Source organism: Musa acuminata, chromosome BXJ1-3, assembly GCF_036884655.1.
Source record: "Musa acuminata AAA Group cultivar baxijiao chromosome BXJ1-3, Cavendish_Baxijiao_AAA, whole genome shotgun sequence".
Classification (NCBI taxonomy): Eukaryota; Viridiplantae; Streptophyta; class Magnoliopsida; order Zingiberales; family Musaceae; genus Musa; species Musa acuminata.
In genome coordinates this window covers 31,244,377-31,263,526 of record NC_088329.1, presented here as the reverse complement: position 1 = coordinate 31,263,526, position 19,150 = coordinate 31,244,377, and the positions used below count along the sequence as shown (strand labels likewise).

Sequence of the window (19,150 nt, the reverse complement as noted above, 5' to 3'; positions counted from 1 at the left end):
AATTTTAACGGTCATTAAAATAAAATCCATTTTTTAATATATATATAATACAAATGCCACTGTACTTGAATTTTATAACGAAAACGCCATCAATTCAGTCTAGGGCTTGTCCATTATAATTAGAGCCAATTACAGCAAGACTTTTGTTATACATTATTATTCTAAGGTAATTATTACAAAAGAGTAGAAAATTTAAATGATGTTGATTTAACAATGGACGGTGATCGATGAAAGAAAAAAAAAAAAAAAACTCAATTAAACGTTGTTCTCACTTTAAATTATATATAAATGTTGCTTAGTTGAAAATTATGACATACTATATTGATCGTAGCTGAGGAAAGCTTAAGGGGTCAAAAGAGTGTTAGATGCATTTATGACAGTCAAATTGGATAGCTTCATTTCTGATCAATTCTGGATCTTATGCCATAAATTCTTCCTCCTCATGAGTGTGAATATTTTGTTTTGCTTAAAGAAAACAGTGCAGTGGAAAATGTGGAGAAGCTTCATAAAATTTCCAAGTCATACTCGTTGAAGATGTCATTGATGTGTGCTTTCTTTAGTCAAACAAGCTAAAATAGGTCATTGTTTTCCTTTTCGTTAGGATAGAGTGAGAAACGTTCTTTTCTGTATGAAACAATCAGCTAAAGCATACATACATCAAAACAAGGACCATCGATTTCCACAAAGATCTGAATCTTCAATTGCTTTGTGATATGAGGTTATTATGGTAGTTGTGTCCGAAACAATTTTAGGTTCAAGTCAATTCAGAGAAAAAATGCTACCACAAACACTGCTTATTGATGTTAAAGATCTTCTTCATCCTAAGTTGCTGAGAACTGATCACTCTACGCATATTACATTCACCTCCAATCAGCATAATCACATTTTGTATACTGATCATCCACCTTGTCATAATATTTGAGAGATACAGGAAGATGGTAACAAGCAAATCATATACTTCATATTTTTGCACACTGATCATCCACCTTGTCATAATGCTAAGAGATACAGGAAGATGGTAACAGGCAAATCAGATACTCCAGCTCGGCTAAAATGTCAAATCTTACTGATCCCAACCCCAATCATAGTTGTAAGACAGATGGATAGATAGATAGATAGATAGACACCCACCCACAAACCACCATAACTATACAAGAAGGTCCTGCTGTAAATACATGTGAGCTAGATGGCATATTCATACACAAATAAATTTTCTTCCAAGTGGAGTTGCCGGATGGAAGGAAAGGTTCAATTTTAGAAGCAGCAAGAATCGCTGCTCCAGTGGGATAAGGAAGAGAGGGAAGAAGCCTTGACATGGTGGGCAGGGTTTGGTATTACTCCGATCCCAACCTTCCAAGGAAAGCCACTTGTTCTATTGTTTACGTGCCTTCATGTAATTATGTGTAGGCTTATTCTTTCTCCTCCTCCTCCTCCTCCTTCTTCTTCCTGATTGCCTGCTGAACAATTCAAGGGTAGGTGGAGAACAACAGGTCATGTAGTCGAACTATCTTACTTGGGTCATCTATGGCTTTGTTTATTATATGCACAGGAATCAACAGAAATGTGTTCAATTATTTAGTCTTATCCGGAGAGAACCACTGGGCAATAGCTACTATCAATTGTGAATGTGGTCCACGGAGAGTCAATTGGATCTCAACTATCTATCTTTTGGGAAGATAGAATCACAGGACTAAAAGGAATTTAGCTAAACAATAATAAGACAACCAAAAAGTAACATAGTAAAAAAAAGTCACTTAGGTACCACTAAGCAGATCGGACATATGTAACAACACTTACCTATTAGCTCTGCTCCAACAGTAGTTGGTTCCATATTACATGGTACTGAAGAAGGCCTACAGGAACAAAAGAAAGAGGAAGAGAACAAAGAGAGATTGTGATGACAGCGAGTTAAGCACTTTCCTGCAGAGTTGGTGACTGAAGCCACTTTAATAACATAGTAAATTGAAAGAAAGAACCCAAAAGTAATGTGCATAACTTGTACTGATGTGCTCGAGAGAAGGAGATGGTTAAGAAATCCCCCAAGTCTGCTGACGAAGAAGACTGTATGAAACAAGTCCTGTGCTCCAGCCATGCCTCCCTCCTAAATCATGATTGCTTCACCCGAAAAGCCAAAACCCAAGAAGAACGCACTGCTTTCTTCTTCACCCATGTCTTCACCTAAAAAAATCCCAACACCCAGGCAGCGTACTTCTTCTTCAGAGGACACTTGCATGCCTCCTTGGAATCGGAGGTGGGATTTCTTTGCATAAGTGGACACCACCACCACGAGACAGGGGTTCCTTAATCTTGGAAGGAAGAAGCAGTTGGACACCATGGCTGTTGCTTGGTGTCAAAGAAACACCCAACCTTGTGCGGATTTATCCTTGTACGGACCTATGGCAACACAAGAACGACTGGGTGGGTGGGTGGGTGGGGGGGGGGGATAAGAAGGGTTGTGTAGACATTTCATTTAAATATAAATATTTACATAAATGCCAAAAAAGGGCAAAATATGGCATTATATATATATATATATATATATATAATTAATTAATTGGCGAGAATTACAGAAAAAAGGCCAAAATATGACATTATAATATTATATATATGTAATGCCTAACAACTATGTCTGAGCCCGGGTTCGAACCGGGGACCTCTAGTGTGTGAGACTAGCGTGATAACCTACTACACCACCCAGACGATGTGATCAGGCTCAATAGTATTTATATATATATACATATATATATATATAGATATATGGCTGCAAGAGATTTTTATGGACCAAAAGAGAGTCAACTTATTCTTCATAGAAGTCAACTCATGATCCATGTTGGTATCAGTGTTTTAGACGATAGATTTATCATTTTCAGAAGGGAAAAGAAGGATAGATTTGACAAAGATTACACAAGCTATTTAACTCAAACTCCCGAAGTAGAGATGAAGGTCGAGCGAATCGCTGATTTCGGTAAACAGAGAACATCACAGAAGCAAAGGAACACAGTGGACTTGAAGAAGAAGAGATTGCTCGACAAATTTCCTTTTTCATTTTATTTCGGAAGAATTCTTCCTTCCACCTCGCATTCTCGAGAGAAGAAACGAAGGAAGAAGAGAGTGTGCTCCTGCTCTTATCAGTGTCTGTTCCCTTGGGTATATATGTAGTCTGTGTGAGCTACAAGCGTTCTTCTCATCAAGCACTCCTCCTCGTTAGCTGCTCCACATCCTTCGTCCACCCTTTCAAAACCGTCTGCTTCTGCACCCTATTACGACAAACACATTACATATCAGAGACATGGAAAACAATCTCAATTAACCCAAAGAAGACATCATTTCAGCTGCCAAGGTGAGTGTTTTTCTGCAGAAATCGGACAAGTACCTCTTGTTGGGTGTTTCTGGGATCCACTGGCTCATGTCGAGCTGCTCGGCCAAGTGAGAAAGAGAGCAGAACAGCTATGACGAAGAAGGTGACACACTTTGCCATGACAGCTATCTTGTAGATAGATCCAGGGGGATGCTTCCCGCTGGTTGAACACCAGAGAGAGGAAGCTGTACTGAAGTTGGAGGAAGAAGGGAAGGGGAGTGGAGAGGCTTTTTAAATAGAGGCTCATGAATGAGTGTGGACACATGGATTCTTCTTTTCTCTCTTTCAGACCGACCGTTCACAAGCATATGGACTTGTAATTAATTGTTTGTGATATTCTCTTGAAATGTTCCTTCAGCAATAATCCACAAGCTTCTTTCTTCTTCACCGAGGAATTCCCTGCATGAATGATACCGGTTGGCTGCAACTTGTTCTCGGTGGATGCCAGCTTCTCTCTCCTCCTTCCGCAGTTAGTGACTTTTTGACATGGATCACTCCGTTCTTTCCGCAAACCAAAAGCTCTTCCTGTGGATTCCCGATAGGATAGGGTGGGTTAAAGAAGTTCGAAGCTGCATAGATCAAAAGATTGCAAGTATTCCAGAAAGACGGTAAGATTACTTATTTGTTTTACTGGACGGTGGGATCAACTCAACATCTCTGCTGTCGGACACCACTAGAGAATTTACTGGTTCGACCATTGTCTTAAGTCTGAATCCGATGAGGAAGAATCTCGTTGTTGGTCAGCTTCGGCAAATCTTCAACAGCCATCCACCGTAGAAGATAGGTGAGGTGATGACTTTGAATACTCTTTGTTTTCAGGAAAAAGAAGATTCGTTATGGTCTTCGAAAGCATGCGAAAGCTGTGTCACGACGGCCTTATCAGACACAGGTCTCCTGTATCCACGTAGAAGACTCCTGAGTTATCCCCTTATTATTATATACATTCTCACATAAATCTCAAAAAATGAACATATTTATTCTCTCGTCCTTTTTAGAAATCAAAGAGAACACAAGTTTTAAATATGCTAGAGAGAATCCGAGGAATACTCTACTCAAAAGTATCTTTCTTCACACCAAAATTTAGGATATTTATAGAAGAATCAAATCCTAATTTTGAGAATTTACAGAGTATTAGTTAATAATTAGTGTGGAATAATATATTGCTGGAATTATGGGCTAAGCCAAGAAGGGAGTGCAGACATCCAATCCAAGCATCATGGAGAGCGGAAAGATTTGGTTGACCGTCGTGCCCTGCCATGAGTTGACCGCTTCCATCCTCGCGAGAGAACAACCATGGAAACTATGCTCTGCAGTAATTTTCCCAATACAAGCCGACGACTCCTGAGATGTGCTCCTTATGTTTGAAGACATCACACGAGCAGAACGATGTTGCAGATATGCGTGAACGTGGAAGACAAAAGATTCATGTCTTCTAGTCTTCATAGGAAGAACGAAGAACGAAGAAGGAAAACTAGAACAGAGAGCAGCAGCCACAGTGATTTCCTGACGGTGACTCAGTTCAATCTTGTCCAGTGCCCCACTCCTGATGATGAATACTGGTTTCTTGTCTGCATTTGATCATTGCTGTGGGATTCAAAGGATACTTCCCACCAAATCAACCAAAATATCACAGTGCCCACGAAAACTCCTCTGTTAGAAGACATATAGAGATGTATGTATTGTGGTCTTTTGTTCTTATGAAAGAGGGGGGCGGCGCCCCGCGGTGGTTGTGGGGGAGAGAGAGAGAGAGATATATATATATACCTTTGAACAGTGGAAGAGTTCACTGGGTATTGGTGGTGGTTGCTGAAAAGCTAGAAATCGTGACAAGACATCAGACTCTGCCCACCAAGAAACAAACACTTGCATGCTGCCTACAGATTCGCTCCTCCGTCGCCATTACGATCGATGGCAATGTCTCGACCAACATCTGGGCGAAGAGATTCTTTGGAAGTGCATATAACTCCTCATCCTGTCCTGTTCCTCGACTCTTCTCCCCTTCTGAAACTTCCTTCGTTCTACTCTCCTTCAGAGCCTCAAAGCGTGAGAACCAATGGCATGTCTTTCTGAATCGCCTGCTGTTCATGGACGACGCCTTCTCGAGCTGCTGCAAGAGCAACAAGAGCCTTTCCACTTGGATGTTTACCTTCTCGAGAAAGGGCACTCGGATAGGATTCTTGCATCCCGGTCTGCAAGCATTACCTGTTGGCCTGGTGGGAGTACATGCACGAGTCTGCAGAAGCTGACATGCCGTCATCTGAGAACTTGTCGAGACATGATGAAGAAGACGCTCTGCGGAGCGGCTGAGAAGAACTCTCTGAATTGGGAAAGAATTGCGCGGAATCATTTGAGGGTAGACTCGAAACGACGCAGTCCCGTCTCGACTCTCGAGCTGCGTTGTGGCCGACCAGTCGATCATGTTCGACGTAAGTTCTCGGCATTCTTCCTCCTCCTCCCTCTACTTATTGGTGATGCAGGACATCATGTTGTTGGTTCTTTCCTTGCTTCAGATGTAGAAGGGAAGATGTCAACCGTGGGTTTGGATTTGCCAGCCAAAGTTCTTGACATCTTCAACGAGCTGCTTGAGGTAGCTTATACCCCAGCCTTCTATGAACTCATCGGATCAAAGTGGCAGCTGGATCGATCGGACAAGCTTTTGGATTCCCATGAATGTTTCAATCATGAGATTCCTCCGTTGTTGAAGCAAAAAGCTCTCTCTACCATAAGAGAGCTGACAGTCTCAGAGCTAGCAAGCTCCAGGAGTGAGTGGAGTCGATTCCAGCTTCAGATGAGGGAGATTGCAATCGACATAGGAGCTGCCCTCTTCGAAGATATCAAAGAAGAAACAATTCTAGATATTATAGGCTCTCATTGTACATCTCAGTGGAGTTCATCATCACTGTAGCAGTATGGTACACATCAGTTCAGTAGATTCAGGAGCCTCCTTTTATCTCTTGTGAATTGACATCGAGTTCCTCCTCGCTGGTTTCAGAGAAAATGGACCACAGCATCCTCTTAAGACTCATCAATTGAGATTGCTTGAGTCATATCCGTACTAGTTTTTTCACCCCATCATTGAAGACTCAACCACCATGACTACATAGAGGAACAAAACAAATGTTCAGTAAGCATGTTGCTGCAGCCTTTCAATTTTCTATTGTGGTGATGATGCTCGATTGATGTTAGAATAAGTTGAATGATCTGAACAGCACTTGATACCTGTATGTTTAAAATAGAGTTGATGGATGCTTCTCACCTGTGCATCACTTGCTCACAGAAACACTCTTCTGCTGCATTGCTGCTTGAAAGAAACTGCACATCGCAGTTGTCTATTTCTGTGGCAAACATAAAAGCCTTTGGCAATCACAATCCACCATTTACTGAATGGACAGCAAAACATGAATTATAGGGTCTTATAGGTATGTTGTTGTTGTCAGTGCCCTACAAAACCATGTGCAACATTAGTAATGTAATTGATAGGCATAAATGGCATGAAACCTGGGAACAGCATCCAACTATTTTGCATTATGAACTACATAAGCAAGCCTTCATTCATTTGATAAGTCACACGTTAGTAATATGTACTGCTACTTCAGTGTGTTTAATAAGTCGATGGAAGAATCATAAAACCTAAATGTCACGGGCTTTGCCTGAGTCGTGCGGTACCCTTGCGTGTCCGTCCGCAAAGGTCAGCCTCTTCGAAGCCTCCCATGGTCCCTTATGACCCACAAAAGAGAGAACAGGATAGAGAAAATGCCTCACTCGGGATCCACAAGCAAACATCTCCGAAAATACTTCATAGACAATGCAAATTACAAATAGACTTTACAAGCTCTGAACAGTTGCACAACAAAGGGTAAAATAGTCCATTACAGACCGAAAATCTCTCGCACGTGTCCACATGACACAACCTTTATTTACAAGCCTAAAGCGGCCACCAACCTAACTAAAATGAGACTATTAAGTCTTCGACCGTCCCTCTACATGCTGTGCAGAGTATGAACATACCAAAAGACACGGACATACATAAGCATTACATCAAACATCCTGTTTGGAAGTTTGTCCGAGACATAAACAAGCCTTGATTCATTTGATAAGTCACACACTGTAATATGTACTGCTACTTCAGTGTGTTTAATAAGTCGATGGAAGAATCATAGAACCTAAAGGTACTGCAGTAAAATGCTTTAAACAGGTCAGGGCAGTGCAGAAATGGCCATTGGAGAATTTATACTTGTATATAAGCATCAAGTTCATGTTGTCAAATACCTATCATACGTCATCTTGGTACAGGTTTTAAGATGAAACTGATGAACAAGATTTTGCCAGCTACAAAACTTGGTACCCATTCGAGAGACACAGTTTTAATGTCAACTCACTTATCATAAATTCCAAGAATGCATAGATAAATGAAGTGCATCAACTTGCTCAAGCAGTGGTTTTCATGGCAACCAGAGGAACTTTTAGAGACTTTAGGATGTGTTAGCTTGTCACACCATGCGTTTGGTTTTTAGATCAAAACACAAGGGGCCCTTAAATTTCTGCCTCCGATGGAGCAATGCACCTGAACTGTTTTTTTTTTTTTTCTGTAAACTACTGTTGAGAGAAATTGATATCTGAGCTGCTCACAAATTTGTGGATGAGAAACCAAAACTTGTTTCAAGTGTATGATTGAAGCATAGGACAATTCAGATATATGACCGGAGATAAACAAAAAATCATGATACTCTTGAGTTGTCTTTTGTTTCTGAACAAGCCTGGATCTTCAAATCATGGTGTAAAGCCTAGCAAAACACTGCTGCAAGCTCAATGGTGATGAATCCAGGCAAACAAACCACAATGGTTTTACATAGGAAGAACTTCCAACACCTAGTCTTTCAGGTTTACTTCTGACAAATGAGATTAATGTCAGTTCTCAGACTTTTGGTTCCTGTTCCTCTGAAAACTATCCCACTTCCATAACAGAAGTTGCACCGATGAACTCGAAAAAAATGTAAGAATGCATTCCCAAGTATCGTGACCAGCATTGCAGGGAATATAGTTCCCCAAGTAATTGAAGGATCCAGCAAGAGAGCAAACACCAGGCATTTTAAGCTTAGCATCTGTTCTTAAGAGGCAACAGTATGAAGTCATACATAGCTGTTTCTGGATTTAGGACATGGTACAGAAACAAAAGAACAAATAAACAACACCGCTAGAAAACTACAACTCGACGGTTCCTAGTCCTTGATTAGCAGAATTACCACTAGTTGCCAACAGGGATCATCTCATTTTCTCTCTCTGATGCTGACACTTCTCTTTGCAGACCTCTCGAATGGTCACAGTGAGGGGATGGTGGGGGTGTTTACAACAGCCGAACCAAGGAGTTCGTTGCACAGTTTGCCGGTGCTCTCATGAATTTTGAGGTTCTCCACCCTGGGGCTACTGCCATTGCTGCTCGACAGTGAACCAAACGAAGCTTTCTGTAAGACACCCGTCGGCGAGGATTCCAACTGACGGCTTGAATCCCAATTGTCACACAGTAAGTTTAGAGATGATGATGAGCAGTTCTTGCTTTGGTCCTTGGGAGTGCTGCTGTTGGTGCTCGTCAGAACCTCCCCTAGAGGTCCAGCCATGGAGGCCTCCCAGGAGATTGGTCTCCAACTAGCCTGTCGATGGCACACTTCATTCAGCAGTCCTACTCCAAGACCCATGGGGATCGGATCATGTTCCCTGGATAACTTGAGAGGTGAAAGTGCCAGTTTGTCATGGTTAGATAAGGAGGAAGATGAGAAGTCAGAACAAGACATGGGGATTGAGATAGAGAGCTGGGTTCTATCAGATTGTGTTTCTTCTATTTCAGGCCAGGTAACAGTTGAGTGATCAGATTGGGATTTGGGACAGACATCAATGAAGTGTCGGAAGGCATGGGAATTGGACTGCTGGTCATTAAGCTTTGTGTTCGGTATTAAACCGATGTTGTCAGAGAATGAACTACCTGAGGGATTCAAAAGTGAATCAGCAGAAATGAGCCCAAAGTCTGTTCTCGAGGAGGTCTCCCCGAAGGGATTGTGTTGCTTTGAGAGAGAGAACGAGTTATTAAGGGAATTCTGGTTTGCAGGGTTCAGCATAGACAAGCCCTTCAAATTCCGCAAACAATCATTTCGATCTTCTTTGCTCATCAGCACCCTGCAGAACATAGATCAGTGTTACACAAGGATCTGGTTGGAATGGCACATCTTTTACCAAATGACTTGAGAATCCACTAATCTCCAGTATAAAAAATTACGAAATGTCAAACTCTAAAAGTATCATCATAAATGTAGTTTATTCTTGATCTGGTGTATAAAAAGGTGACCGGCACTGGTGATATCCCACGGCATGAGAGCAATGAGAAACACTTTGAAGATATTACAGATGCAAGCTTATGCGAAAACACAACATGATTTGATTGGTCCAATTTTGTGTCGAAGTTAAAATTTCTCATACATTTGCATGTGTAATTCTGGTTCAACAATGACAAACATTTAGTGCAAGCTGGTGAATCCAGCACTATTTTCATTGTTAAAAATGCAGTGAATCAGCACTAACTAGCAATTTTAAACTTATCAAATGTTGTTGTTTGCAATAGCTTAAATGAAATATGAATTGAATACAAATCAAGAATAAAACCATGGATCAGTGATTTCTTGGCTCCTTATACTCATTAACCCACTAACCCTATCAGCATCTTCGTCATGACAGCAAAATAAGCTGTAAGTGTTAAAACCATCTAATTTATTGAGGAAAAAAAGATCAATAATTAGTTGTTTCCTACCCATTGAGCTGCACAGAGCGAGGATCAGTGATGTTTGACTGTAATTTTTTATTCTCATGCTGTGAAATGGTGAGGCTAGCAGACAAAGTGCCATCAGGAGCAGCTGAAGCTGACTGTGAAGATGCGATGGCAGGCATCGCTTTCGCGGCATGGCCAGTGTGGCCTTCCACATGCTTTCTTGAACGATGGCGGCCTCGGTTCATGTGTCGTTCACAGTACTTCTGGTCAGCAACTGCATCCCTCGAGCACCGCCATTTCTTCCCATCAGTCCGACGGCATCTACCAGGCTCTGGATCAGCATTTCCAGAAAATCCCACATGGAATTGTCCCCATCCAACTGCTAAAACCAAAGAGTTTAGCAGCAATAATATAGTCTTTTATGTTTTTGAAATGAGATCTTTCAGAACCCAAAATAATCAAGAAGGCAGAAGGTCATGAAGTGTATGTATCATTTAGGATTTGACCATTCCTTTTTATAGAGCAAAACTTTATTAGTATCACCATATTTACAAAGGAAAAGGCATGAAGGTGATAAAACTTTAGTTGAGTTAGCACTATTTCCAAAAGATTAATCCGTCAGGAAAGAGCACAACTAGTGTATAAATTCTAGCAAATATAACCGTGGAGTTATATTTCCAGATGCACACTGGCAGATCTAGCATGCATTTGGATAAGCAATCAAAGGTTCTGCTAAGAAAGATTGTGCATATCTCCAGAAAACTAGCAACTTCAGCTTATGCTTCAAAAAAAGATGTCAGAATGCTAATGAAGAAGATCTATACTGCCTAAAAGATGAATCTTTCTTGAGAATCTGCAAACACTAACCACCTCACTAAGAAGCAAGCATGCATGGCTCCCTTATGCCAACAAATATTTCTTGGATACAGGAGGTGAAAGACCAAGGAGTACCTGAATCAAAAGATCCAGAAGACAAGGAAGGGAACCCAGACGCGTTGAGGCTTCTTCTGATGGGAACGAGCAGAGTGGCCGGTATGGGGACATTCACAACAAGGTACTTGTAGATCAAGGCCTGGTGTTCCAGCTCCAGCCACTGAGATGGAGTGAAGGGTCCCCTAACCCTCGCAAGAACCCCTTGCATGCTCGCATGAGAGGTTGCGGAAAACAAGCCTGAAACAGAAGAAAGGAAAAGGTGGGGAACGAATGTGAGGTGAAAGACGAGCCCGAACTCGAACCACGTTAGATGCAGGGGGAAGACAAGGAGAAGAAGATGAACATATTAGACAACCGCAAAGTCCCCCGAGGGGACCTGGCAGATGAATCACAGCTCCCATGCCTTGCCTGCAGCATTTGAGGACGCACATCAAACTGCAAAAAGATCGAAGACGCCATCTTTTTCCCCATATCTTATCATTTTCCTCGAGGAAAAAGCATTACACGAGATCAGGGAATATTAAGGGATGGATGGTTCATTCTGTTACTTTTTCTCTCTTGGATTGATTGCTGTGTCCCTTACCACTTTCTCTCACGAGAAGACAGAAAGAACTTGAGCTCCGAAAACAAGTCCTCGGAAGACAATAACCCAAAAGAAAGGAGAAACAGGACGGAAGAAGCCAACTCTGTTTTTTTTTTTTTTTTTTTTCTTTTCTTTTCTTTCCTTGAAAAGACTGAAAAAAGGACAAAAAATTCTACGAAAAAGAATCAAAATCTGCTACTTCCCGAACCCCCTGCTTGTTCTGAGAGACCAGAAACAAAACCCCCAAAAGAAAACCACCGTCAACCAAACATCCACCACCCGCCAGAGAGACTTAATAGCGCCATCAATACGTCTGATCCAGCAAGTATGTAGTGCGTGTTACCTGCATTCCTGAGATAACACCCCGTTGGAGAAGGCGCCGACGGGCGGATGTGGTAAGGCAAGGTCGCATCACCAGAGACAGCCATGTCACTCTGCTTGGACGTGGACGAGAAGCTGAGCATATGTTCTCCGTCAGGAAAGAGGTGATGGGAGTCGGATCTGAGGAAATGAGGTGTCTTTGTTGGTGCCGTCACCAATGCTTCGGTCCTGGCCATCTTGAGGGATCTCCAGTCGCAGTCCTCAGGTTCAGCAGGCCTGTCATGCTTGTGGAAAATGGATCCAAAGAATCCTCTTTGCCTGCTGACTTGGGTGTCTTGGGAGGTCAGGGAAGAAGAGAAGAGGTTACCGCCCTCGGAAGAGGAGGCGCCCACCAACCCATCCATGCTCACCACCTCACCGAAGTCCATCTCCTCCACCACCGCCCGAGCCCACTATACGACCGAGGAGGTGGGTTCATGAGAGTGGAAGCCGAGGGAGAGAGAGTGGGAGAGTGGGAGCAGGAAAGCAAGCATCTTAAGGATGGGAAGTTGGAAGAAAGGGAAAGCAGAGCATGGTTCTTATGGTTGGGAGTGAGCCCAGGCTGTGTTTCTTTTGCTGGAGAAGTGAAATCAAATTATTGGATGAGAAAGACAGAGAGAGAGAGAGAGAATCAAAATCGTATGCGTTATGTGTGATCATTTTCTTATACGGTGATGAACATGCGATCCAAATTCCTCTCACTGAATTGTGCTCAGTTTAGTTATGTCAGTATATCTTTGTAGATTAAGATTAGATTATTGTTAGATTCAAAGGAAACCAGCAAGCTCATCTCACCAAAACCAACTTCAAGGCTACACGTACGTTTGGGCGTGCTGTGTATGGCCAGCAGGGTTTTTGTCTCTGAGCTCCTCCTCCTCCTCCTCCTCTTCCGGCAGAACTTGGTCAAACTTATGGACGACAATGACAAAAGCATTTCTCTTTCCTCATACGTGGAAACGTCTTATTACGACTCGATTCATACATACATGCTGCCGTCAAACAACGTAAAAAGACCCTCCTCCTTTTGTCTTTGACATCCATGGAAGCCATCAGCCATGCATGCATTCCGCCCGCCCCCTACACAATATTAATAGCCTCTGTGGACTTTTTGTCCCCCCTTTTGTTCTCGATCGAGGTTAAGGCAAAAGAAGAGAAATCACAGGCGTTCTAGGTTGATGCGTAGCGTTAGGGTTCCTGGGAGAAGTGGAGTGCTGGAATCCGGGAAGCATGGGTCGGTTGAAGTGACGAGTCGAGGCTAAGATGATGTAGCCCAAAGCTCACCGTTCCTGCAGCTCTTGGATGCTCCCAGCTCAGTGAAAGATGGTAATTATGTTTTGAGAATGTTGAAGATACAGAGGAGGAAGAAGATTCCACCAGCGGTGAGCCCCCTCTGTTCGCCCACTCCTTGCAACAGGCACGACACCAACGATGGGCCGATCCATCGGTGGCATCACATCAGAGCGTCCTTAAACACAGTAGCTTTGATGGAGGAGAGGGTGGGGGGGCGGGGGCGGTAGGGCGTCCTCAACGCAGCCATAATGGAGGCTTTGATGGAGGAGGGAGAGGAAACGTTGGTATCGAGCTGTGCTCCCCATGGACCCAACCTAAGCCCTCCTCCGGGGGTGGGGGGTCCATCTCCATCAATCATGCATGCGGCATCTCTCATCCGATAAGGGAATCCAACAGCGAGGCTTGACAGGGACGTATCATTCCACCGCTACATATAGTTATGCTCTCCCACTATGCAACTTTGGCAGCGAATAGATTAGGCACTCTCTTTTACTTTTGCTGGTAACTCCCCGTCCACTCATTCGACTCTCTCGGCAACACTTACCCTCTCCTCATTAATCCATGAAAGACCTCCGGAATCGACCCTGACCGAGGCCACCATCGACGAGAAGAATAACTCTTACGGTCTCCCTCACACGAAGCTCGCAGGATGAATCGAAGGGAGAGAGAGAGAGAGAGAGAGAGAGAGAGAGAGCGAGAGAATTCGCCTCCTTGTGGCCGACACGTTGACGGGTCCACTCCGGTCACCTTGAAGTCGATACTGCTTCTGTTTTTACTGCTGCAAACTCTATATATTTGACCCAGTAATCTCAGCAACACCTGTGAGCGAGCGACCTCCGTCAGAGAGAACTCAGCCAAACCAGAGAGCATGCATGCAGGAAACAACGATAGAGTGATCACGTGAGCTGATGACAACTTCTCGTTACGTAGCGTTGGGAAGTGCAAGCAAGACTCGGGAGGAGACATGGATTCGACCCTTAAGTTTATTAGGGTAGCTGTTCACCACCCCACTCCCCTTGTGATTTATCTTGCAGACTCGTGATTCGAAAGTGCTTCTACGAGAGCAGTCGGTGATGGAAGCACAAACACCAATTAGTGGCCCAGCTTTCATGGTGTCTTTGCTAAGTCGTTAATGGACATTTATGACCAGCTTGCAATGTGGTGGTGTCGTCGGGTCCAATGTCTTCTCGGTGGGTGTGACCACCTCATATCTATCCTTGTATATGGTGGAGCAAAAACATCCAAGTGGTCTCTTGGCTGCCTGTTGTTGCTATGAACCCTACCCTACACAGTTTCTATATCTCTCTCCACATCATTTATAGCCACGAGATATTTGTCCATTTGTTGTTGCTGGTTAGGTGCATGTGAGCCCTACCGACCTCTTCCAACATCCTTTTTAACTCTTGCTATCAACTTCAATTATTTCTCCTATTTTTTTCCCCCTCTGATTCTAACACTGCCTTGTTCTGGAATTTATTCCCTAGATTGTTCTGGAATTTGTTTCCTGATTCCCATGGAAGGAGGCTTCCACTTTAACCTGCAATTTGGTTTGGCTTTTATGCTAAAAAGCATTCCCCAATAATGCTGAAAACTATCATTTTATTGGAAGGAGGGAGAGAACAACCGGAAGCTAAAGATATCAAAAAATTTAATTATAAAAAAAATATACTAAAAAGTTAATGTAAGACTAACACACTTTTCATCTATATCTATCATGAAAAATATTATTGATAACTTGATACGGTGTAGACTCATGTATGAAATAATATCCGAGGTGTATTCGAGGTAAAAGTATTGTGCTCTCGAGGTATCACCAGACTAGGGTCGACAGAGGTTTTTCAATCCGATCCCTCTAACGCTTAAGTTAATAATTTGAGTTTTCCAAACGTGAGCTCGAGTAGTTTAGAAAATGAAAGAGTAATCATCTTATTTGTTAGTTTAAGATGTATTTTTATATATTGAAAGAGGGAAAGTAGTTTATGATGATCTTTCTTGTCATAAAAGAAGAAAAGAGAGTTTATGATTATTTTTCTTATCATAAAAGAAGATAAAAAAGCTTATAATTGTATTTCTTATCATAATAAACGAGATGAAAGTTTATATTTCTCTGTCTAAATCTTTATACATATATATATATATATGTACATACATATATATATATATATATATATATATATATATACATATATATATATATATATATATATATATATATATATATATACATACATATATATATATATACATACATATATATATATATATATACATACATATATATATATATACATATATATACATACATATATATATATATACATATATATATATATATATATATATATATATATACATACATATATATATATACATATATATATATATATACATATATATATATATATATATATATATATATATATATATATATGGATGGATGATGACTTGGATGCCACGTGACAACCAAGCCGACGGTAGATTCTCTATCAATATTTATAGATAAAATAAAATTTTTTACCTTAAGAGATCAACTATAAGATTGCTATGTCATCTTCATTCTCATTTAATACCCTCTCAAAACATAACATTTAATGCTTTTAAAATTCTTATATCTTACTTTAAAACAAAAAAAAAAAATCAAATATTTATTAAATAATTAAAGCTTAATTCTCAAGGTTAACATCTTTCATGAGGATTCATTCGTTATCCTCATAAGATATCGGCTTCAAAAAGAAATTTCAAGCAACAAGTTTTCTATTTTGTAAAACTATTCAAAGTGAGACTAAAAAAAATTGTATCTTCGTTGGTCCTCACAAGGTTGAATAGGATGTGGCCAATCCGTTTTGTCCACGAAGTTGAGGCATGCCCAATGTGCATTGAAAGATACGATCGAGTCAAAGTACCCCCACGTCAATATTCTCACCGTGCATCGAGAAGATGCCTCTTATTTTAATACCTCGATGTGATCTATGGTTAAAGAAAGTTCGGTAGGCGTTTCTTATAGACTCCCATCTTCATTTCTTCCATATAAAATTAGTACACTACCAGATTAGTAGCTTGTGGAAAAATATAGCCAGGATTAACTAAAATATTATCCAAAATAGCTTTCCCTCGAGGCTGGGAAACACACAAAAATATGAACTGGGAGCACTCGAAATAGATCATCACGCATTGTGTAAGAAGAAAACGAACGAAAGAGTTTCGGGGAGGAGGCCAACGGATGGTGCCATATTATACTCGTTCCTAGGAGAACATCAAGATGTCACCCACCTTCTTCATGCCTTGAGAGAAAACAAGAGGAATAAAAATGCAGTATCCTGTCTCTAATTTCCTCGTATGCTAGTTGCTTTTCTCTCTCTCTCTCTCTCTCTCTCTCTCTCTCTCAAACAAAGGTCGTGAGCATGCGTTATCTCACAAACACTTAAATCAATATGATAAGCGCAGCGAACAGCATCTCTTCACGTTCTTAGAGTTGGGTTTCGTGACAAATATGTATTTGAGAGTTTATTTACCCAAATACGTATTAATTAGTGATGTACACACGACTATAAGGATAGCTCTTTAAGGAGGAAACAATGTTATAGCACCATCTTCACCATAACATATGCCAAAAAAAAATATCATAACAATTTGCATGAAATATTCTCATTCAGATTATATTAATCTTGAAATGTCCAACAATTTATTTTTTGTTTTATCTTTTGCTCAAAAAATTTGTCCTAACAGATGTGTTCATCCAAACTAGTCTTAAATCATTGATTTTACATTTATTTTTAATTAAAAATTAATTTAAAAAATCATAATTTTATTTGTAAGTATTGATTGTAATGTCTGTCACTTTGAAAACTGGTTATATGATAATGTCATTCTTAAGTTTTTAATTACAAAAAAAAAAATAATCAAAACCTCCTGAAATTAGCTTATCATTTGCCCCCTGCAGGTCTCGACTGTTAAAACGCTCAAATAGTCTTCAAAGAATCGATCAAAGAGGTTTTGATCAATTTTTATTTTTTATTTTTTATTTTTTTTCTATTCGAAAAATCTACAAGGCATCGGTTGGAATGGAATTACAAGTGCAACCACCGATTCTGATTCTCAAAAACCAAAAATCAAAACCAAACTATCTGATTCCAGTTTCATTTTGAATCGACATATCATCAGATCGATTCACTAAACCAAACTATCCAAAGCTGATTCCAGTTTCATTTTGAATCGACGTATCATCAGATCGATTCGGTTCGATTTCATATTTAAACCGACCAAGTTTAATTTAAACTATTCTTGCAGAAGATGTTGGCTCCATAAATTCGATTCGATGATAATTACATCAAATTATGGCAGGGCATCTTTATATGTTACTGTTGCTCATTCGGTACATTCATCCATTCAAGATGTTCCAATCCTTTGCAATGCCACCGGACACCTTGGTACTCACCCCACACCGATGAACAAGTAGGCTCAGAGTTCGGTTACAAGCTTCGATCCTATCTAATTATATAAAATATAGTATATATTTAATTATATTATGATTATAGTTATCAATCGATTGAAAAGAAGTTCTAGTAAAATTTTTAAGAATATAATTTTGATGGGAGATATTTTCTTAATTATCATCCTAAACACTCTATTCTCGTCGGATAGTGCCTCACAAGAGACGAAACACAAATTATTGAGATTATAAATCTATTTTCAATCTCCCTTAGTTTCTAATCCATCACTCATAACGATTTTATGAAGGATACGAAGAAAGAAGAAGGCGAGCATAGTTCTCCATGCAAATCGTTGTAGCTTTCGGATCTGACGACGGTGTACTTGTAAATTAGATAAAGGCTTTTTGAATTACATTGAAATGTAAGTATCATAAATTTAATATATTATTATTTGATTTTAATTTTTTACATTAATTTTTTTTATATAATAATAGTATAATTATGATTTTTATGCTTATAATCGATATGAGAGCCATGTTTTGAAATTAAATACTTTAGAACTATTTATTAGCACACTTTGCTTGTGAAAATATATTATTCAATTTTAATTTACAATGCTTAAATGATCCATTTGTGTTGTCGATCTGCTTTTCTATCTAGTTCTTCCTATTATCTACTTGTGGGCGATGCAAGATGTTGGAAAACCTTGAAAGAGCATCACATGTGCAGTGAAAAATAGAAAACAAAACTGGTTTCACAAAAGAATGATATAATATATTTATGCGATGATTGGGAGTAAAAAACTCGTGAAATCGAAAACTACGTAAGATTCGTAAGATGCTCTCACTTAGGGAAGATCATATATCCCCAAAACTATAGATCCAAGTCCGTGGATGAAAGACCTTCCCACCCGCAAGCTCCTCTCTAACAGTGATCCAACATGATGGATGAAGCGACGACACATCTCATTGCATAAGGCATTCTTTCCTCGCTTTTGCATATCACCATGCAAATAGGGGAAACAATAAATGGGTGGTTCTTTTGCTATCCTCTCACACCAGAGAAGGGGCAAATTGCTGAAGGAAGAATGAGGGAGGTCAGGGAGGTGGCAACTAAAGGGGTTCAGCCTTATAACCCTTTTAGTCATATATCCCTTTTATAGAGAGTCATCTTTGCTAATTCTAACGGATCATATCATATTAGGTATTGGATATCCATCTAATTACCCTAACATATTGGATACTGAATCTCTATCTAATTATCTCTTGCTTAATGGAAATTGGATCTCTATCCAATTATCCACTCTAATCTATTATTGGGTCTCACTCAATGGATCGAATAAAACATCGGCTTATTGGATATTATATATCCAATCCTCTATTCGTTATGTCATCCACCATATGTGTATAACCCTCTAGGCATAATACTAAGTTGGTCGTAAG

At 40.3% G+C, this 19,150-nt stretch overlaps 1 protein-coding gene, 1 long non-coding RNA gene and 1 other non-coding gene across 4 annotated transcripts; all 3 read right to left on the bottom strand.

The window, feature by feature from the left end:
• Positions 1–2,626: 2,626 nt before the first annotated feature.
• Positions 2,627–2,700, bottom strand: TRNAV-CAC (transfer RNA valine (anticodon CAC)). The gene has a single exon. It is a non-coding gene; the product is annotated as a tRNA-Val (tRNA).
• A 306-nt stretch (positions 2,701–3,006) lies between these two features.
• On the bottom strand, positions 3,007–3,559 carry LOC135637240 (uncharacterized). Its single transcript, XR_010496200.1, has 2 exons — positions 3,374–3,559; positions 3,007–3,257 (listed from the first exon to the last, which is right to left on the bottom strand). It is a non-coding gene; the product is annotated as an uncharacterized LOC135637240 (long non-coding RNA).
• Positions 3,560–8,441: 4,882 nt separating this feature from the next.
• On the bottom strand, positions 8,442–12,613 carry LOC103978342 (growth-regulating factor 6). Of its 2 annotated transcripts, none has more exons than XM_009394105.3 (4): positions 11,972–12,613; positions 11,064–11,282; positions 10,155–10,494; positions 8,442–9,526 (listed from the first exon to the last, which is right to left on the bottom strand). In XM_009394105.3, exons 1-4 carry the CDS (start codon positions 12,375–12,377, stop codon positions 8,677–8,679), a joined length of 1,815 nt encoding a protein of 604 aa, XP_009392380.2. In that variant the 5' UTR covers positions 12,378–12,613; the 3' UTR covers positions 8,442–8,676. The 2 variants fall into 2 exon arrangements, with proteins under 2 accessions (XP_009392380.2, XP_009392381.2); XM_009394106.3 differs by having other exon boundaries at positions 10,155–10,491; positions 11,972–12,609.
• Positions 12,614–19,150: the final 6,537 nt, after the last annotated feature.

Bases quoted from the DNA above. Each gene is read 5' to 3' on its own strand.
- LOC103978342 (XM_009394105.3), bottom strand. From the start codon at position 12,377: ATGGACTTCGGTGAGGTGGTGAGCATGGATGGGTTGGTGGGCGCCTCC. The intron at 11,283-11,971 runs GTAACACGCACT...CTTCTGTTTCAG, and splicing joins GTGTTATCTCAGGAATGCAG to GCTTGTTTTCCGCAACCTCT. The intron at 10,495-11,063 runs GTACTCCTTGGT...CTTTGGTTTTAG, and splicing joins TTCTGGATCTTTTGATTCAG to CAGTTGGATGGGGACAATTC.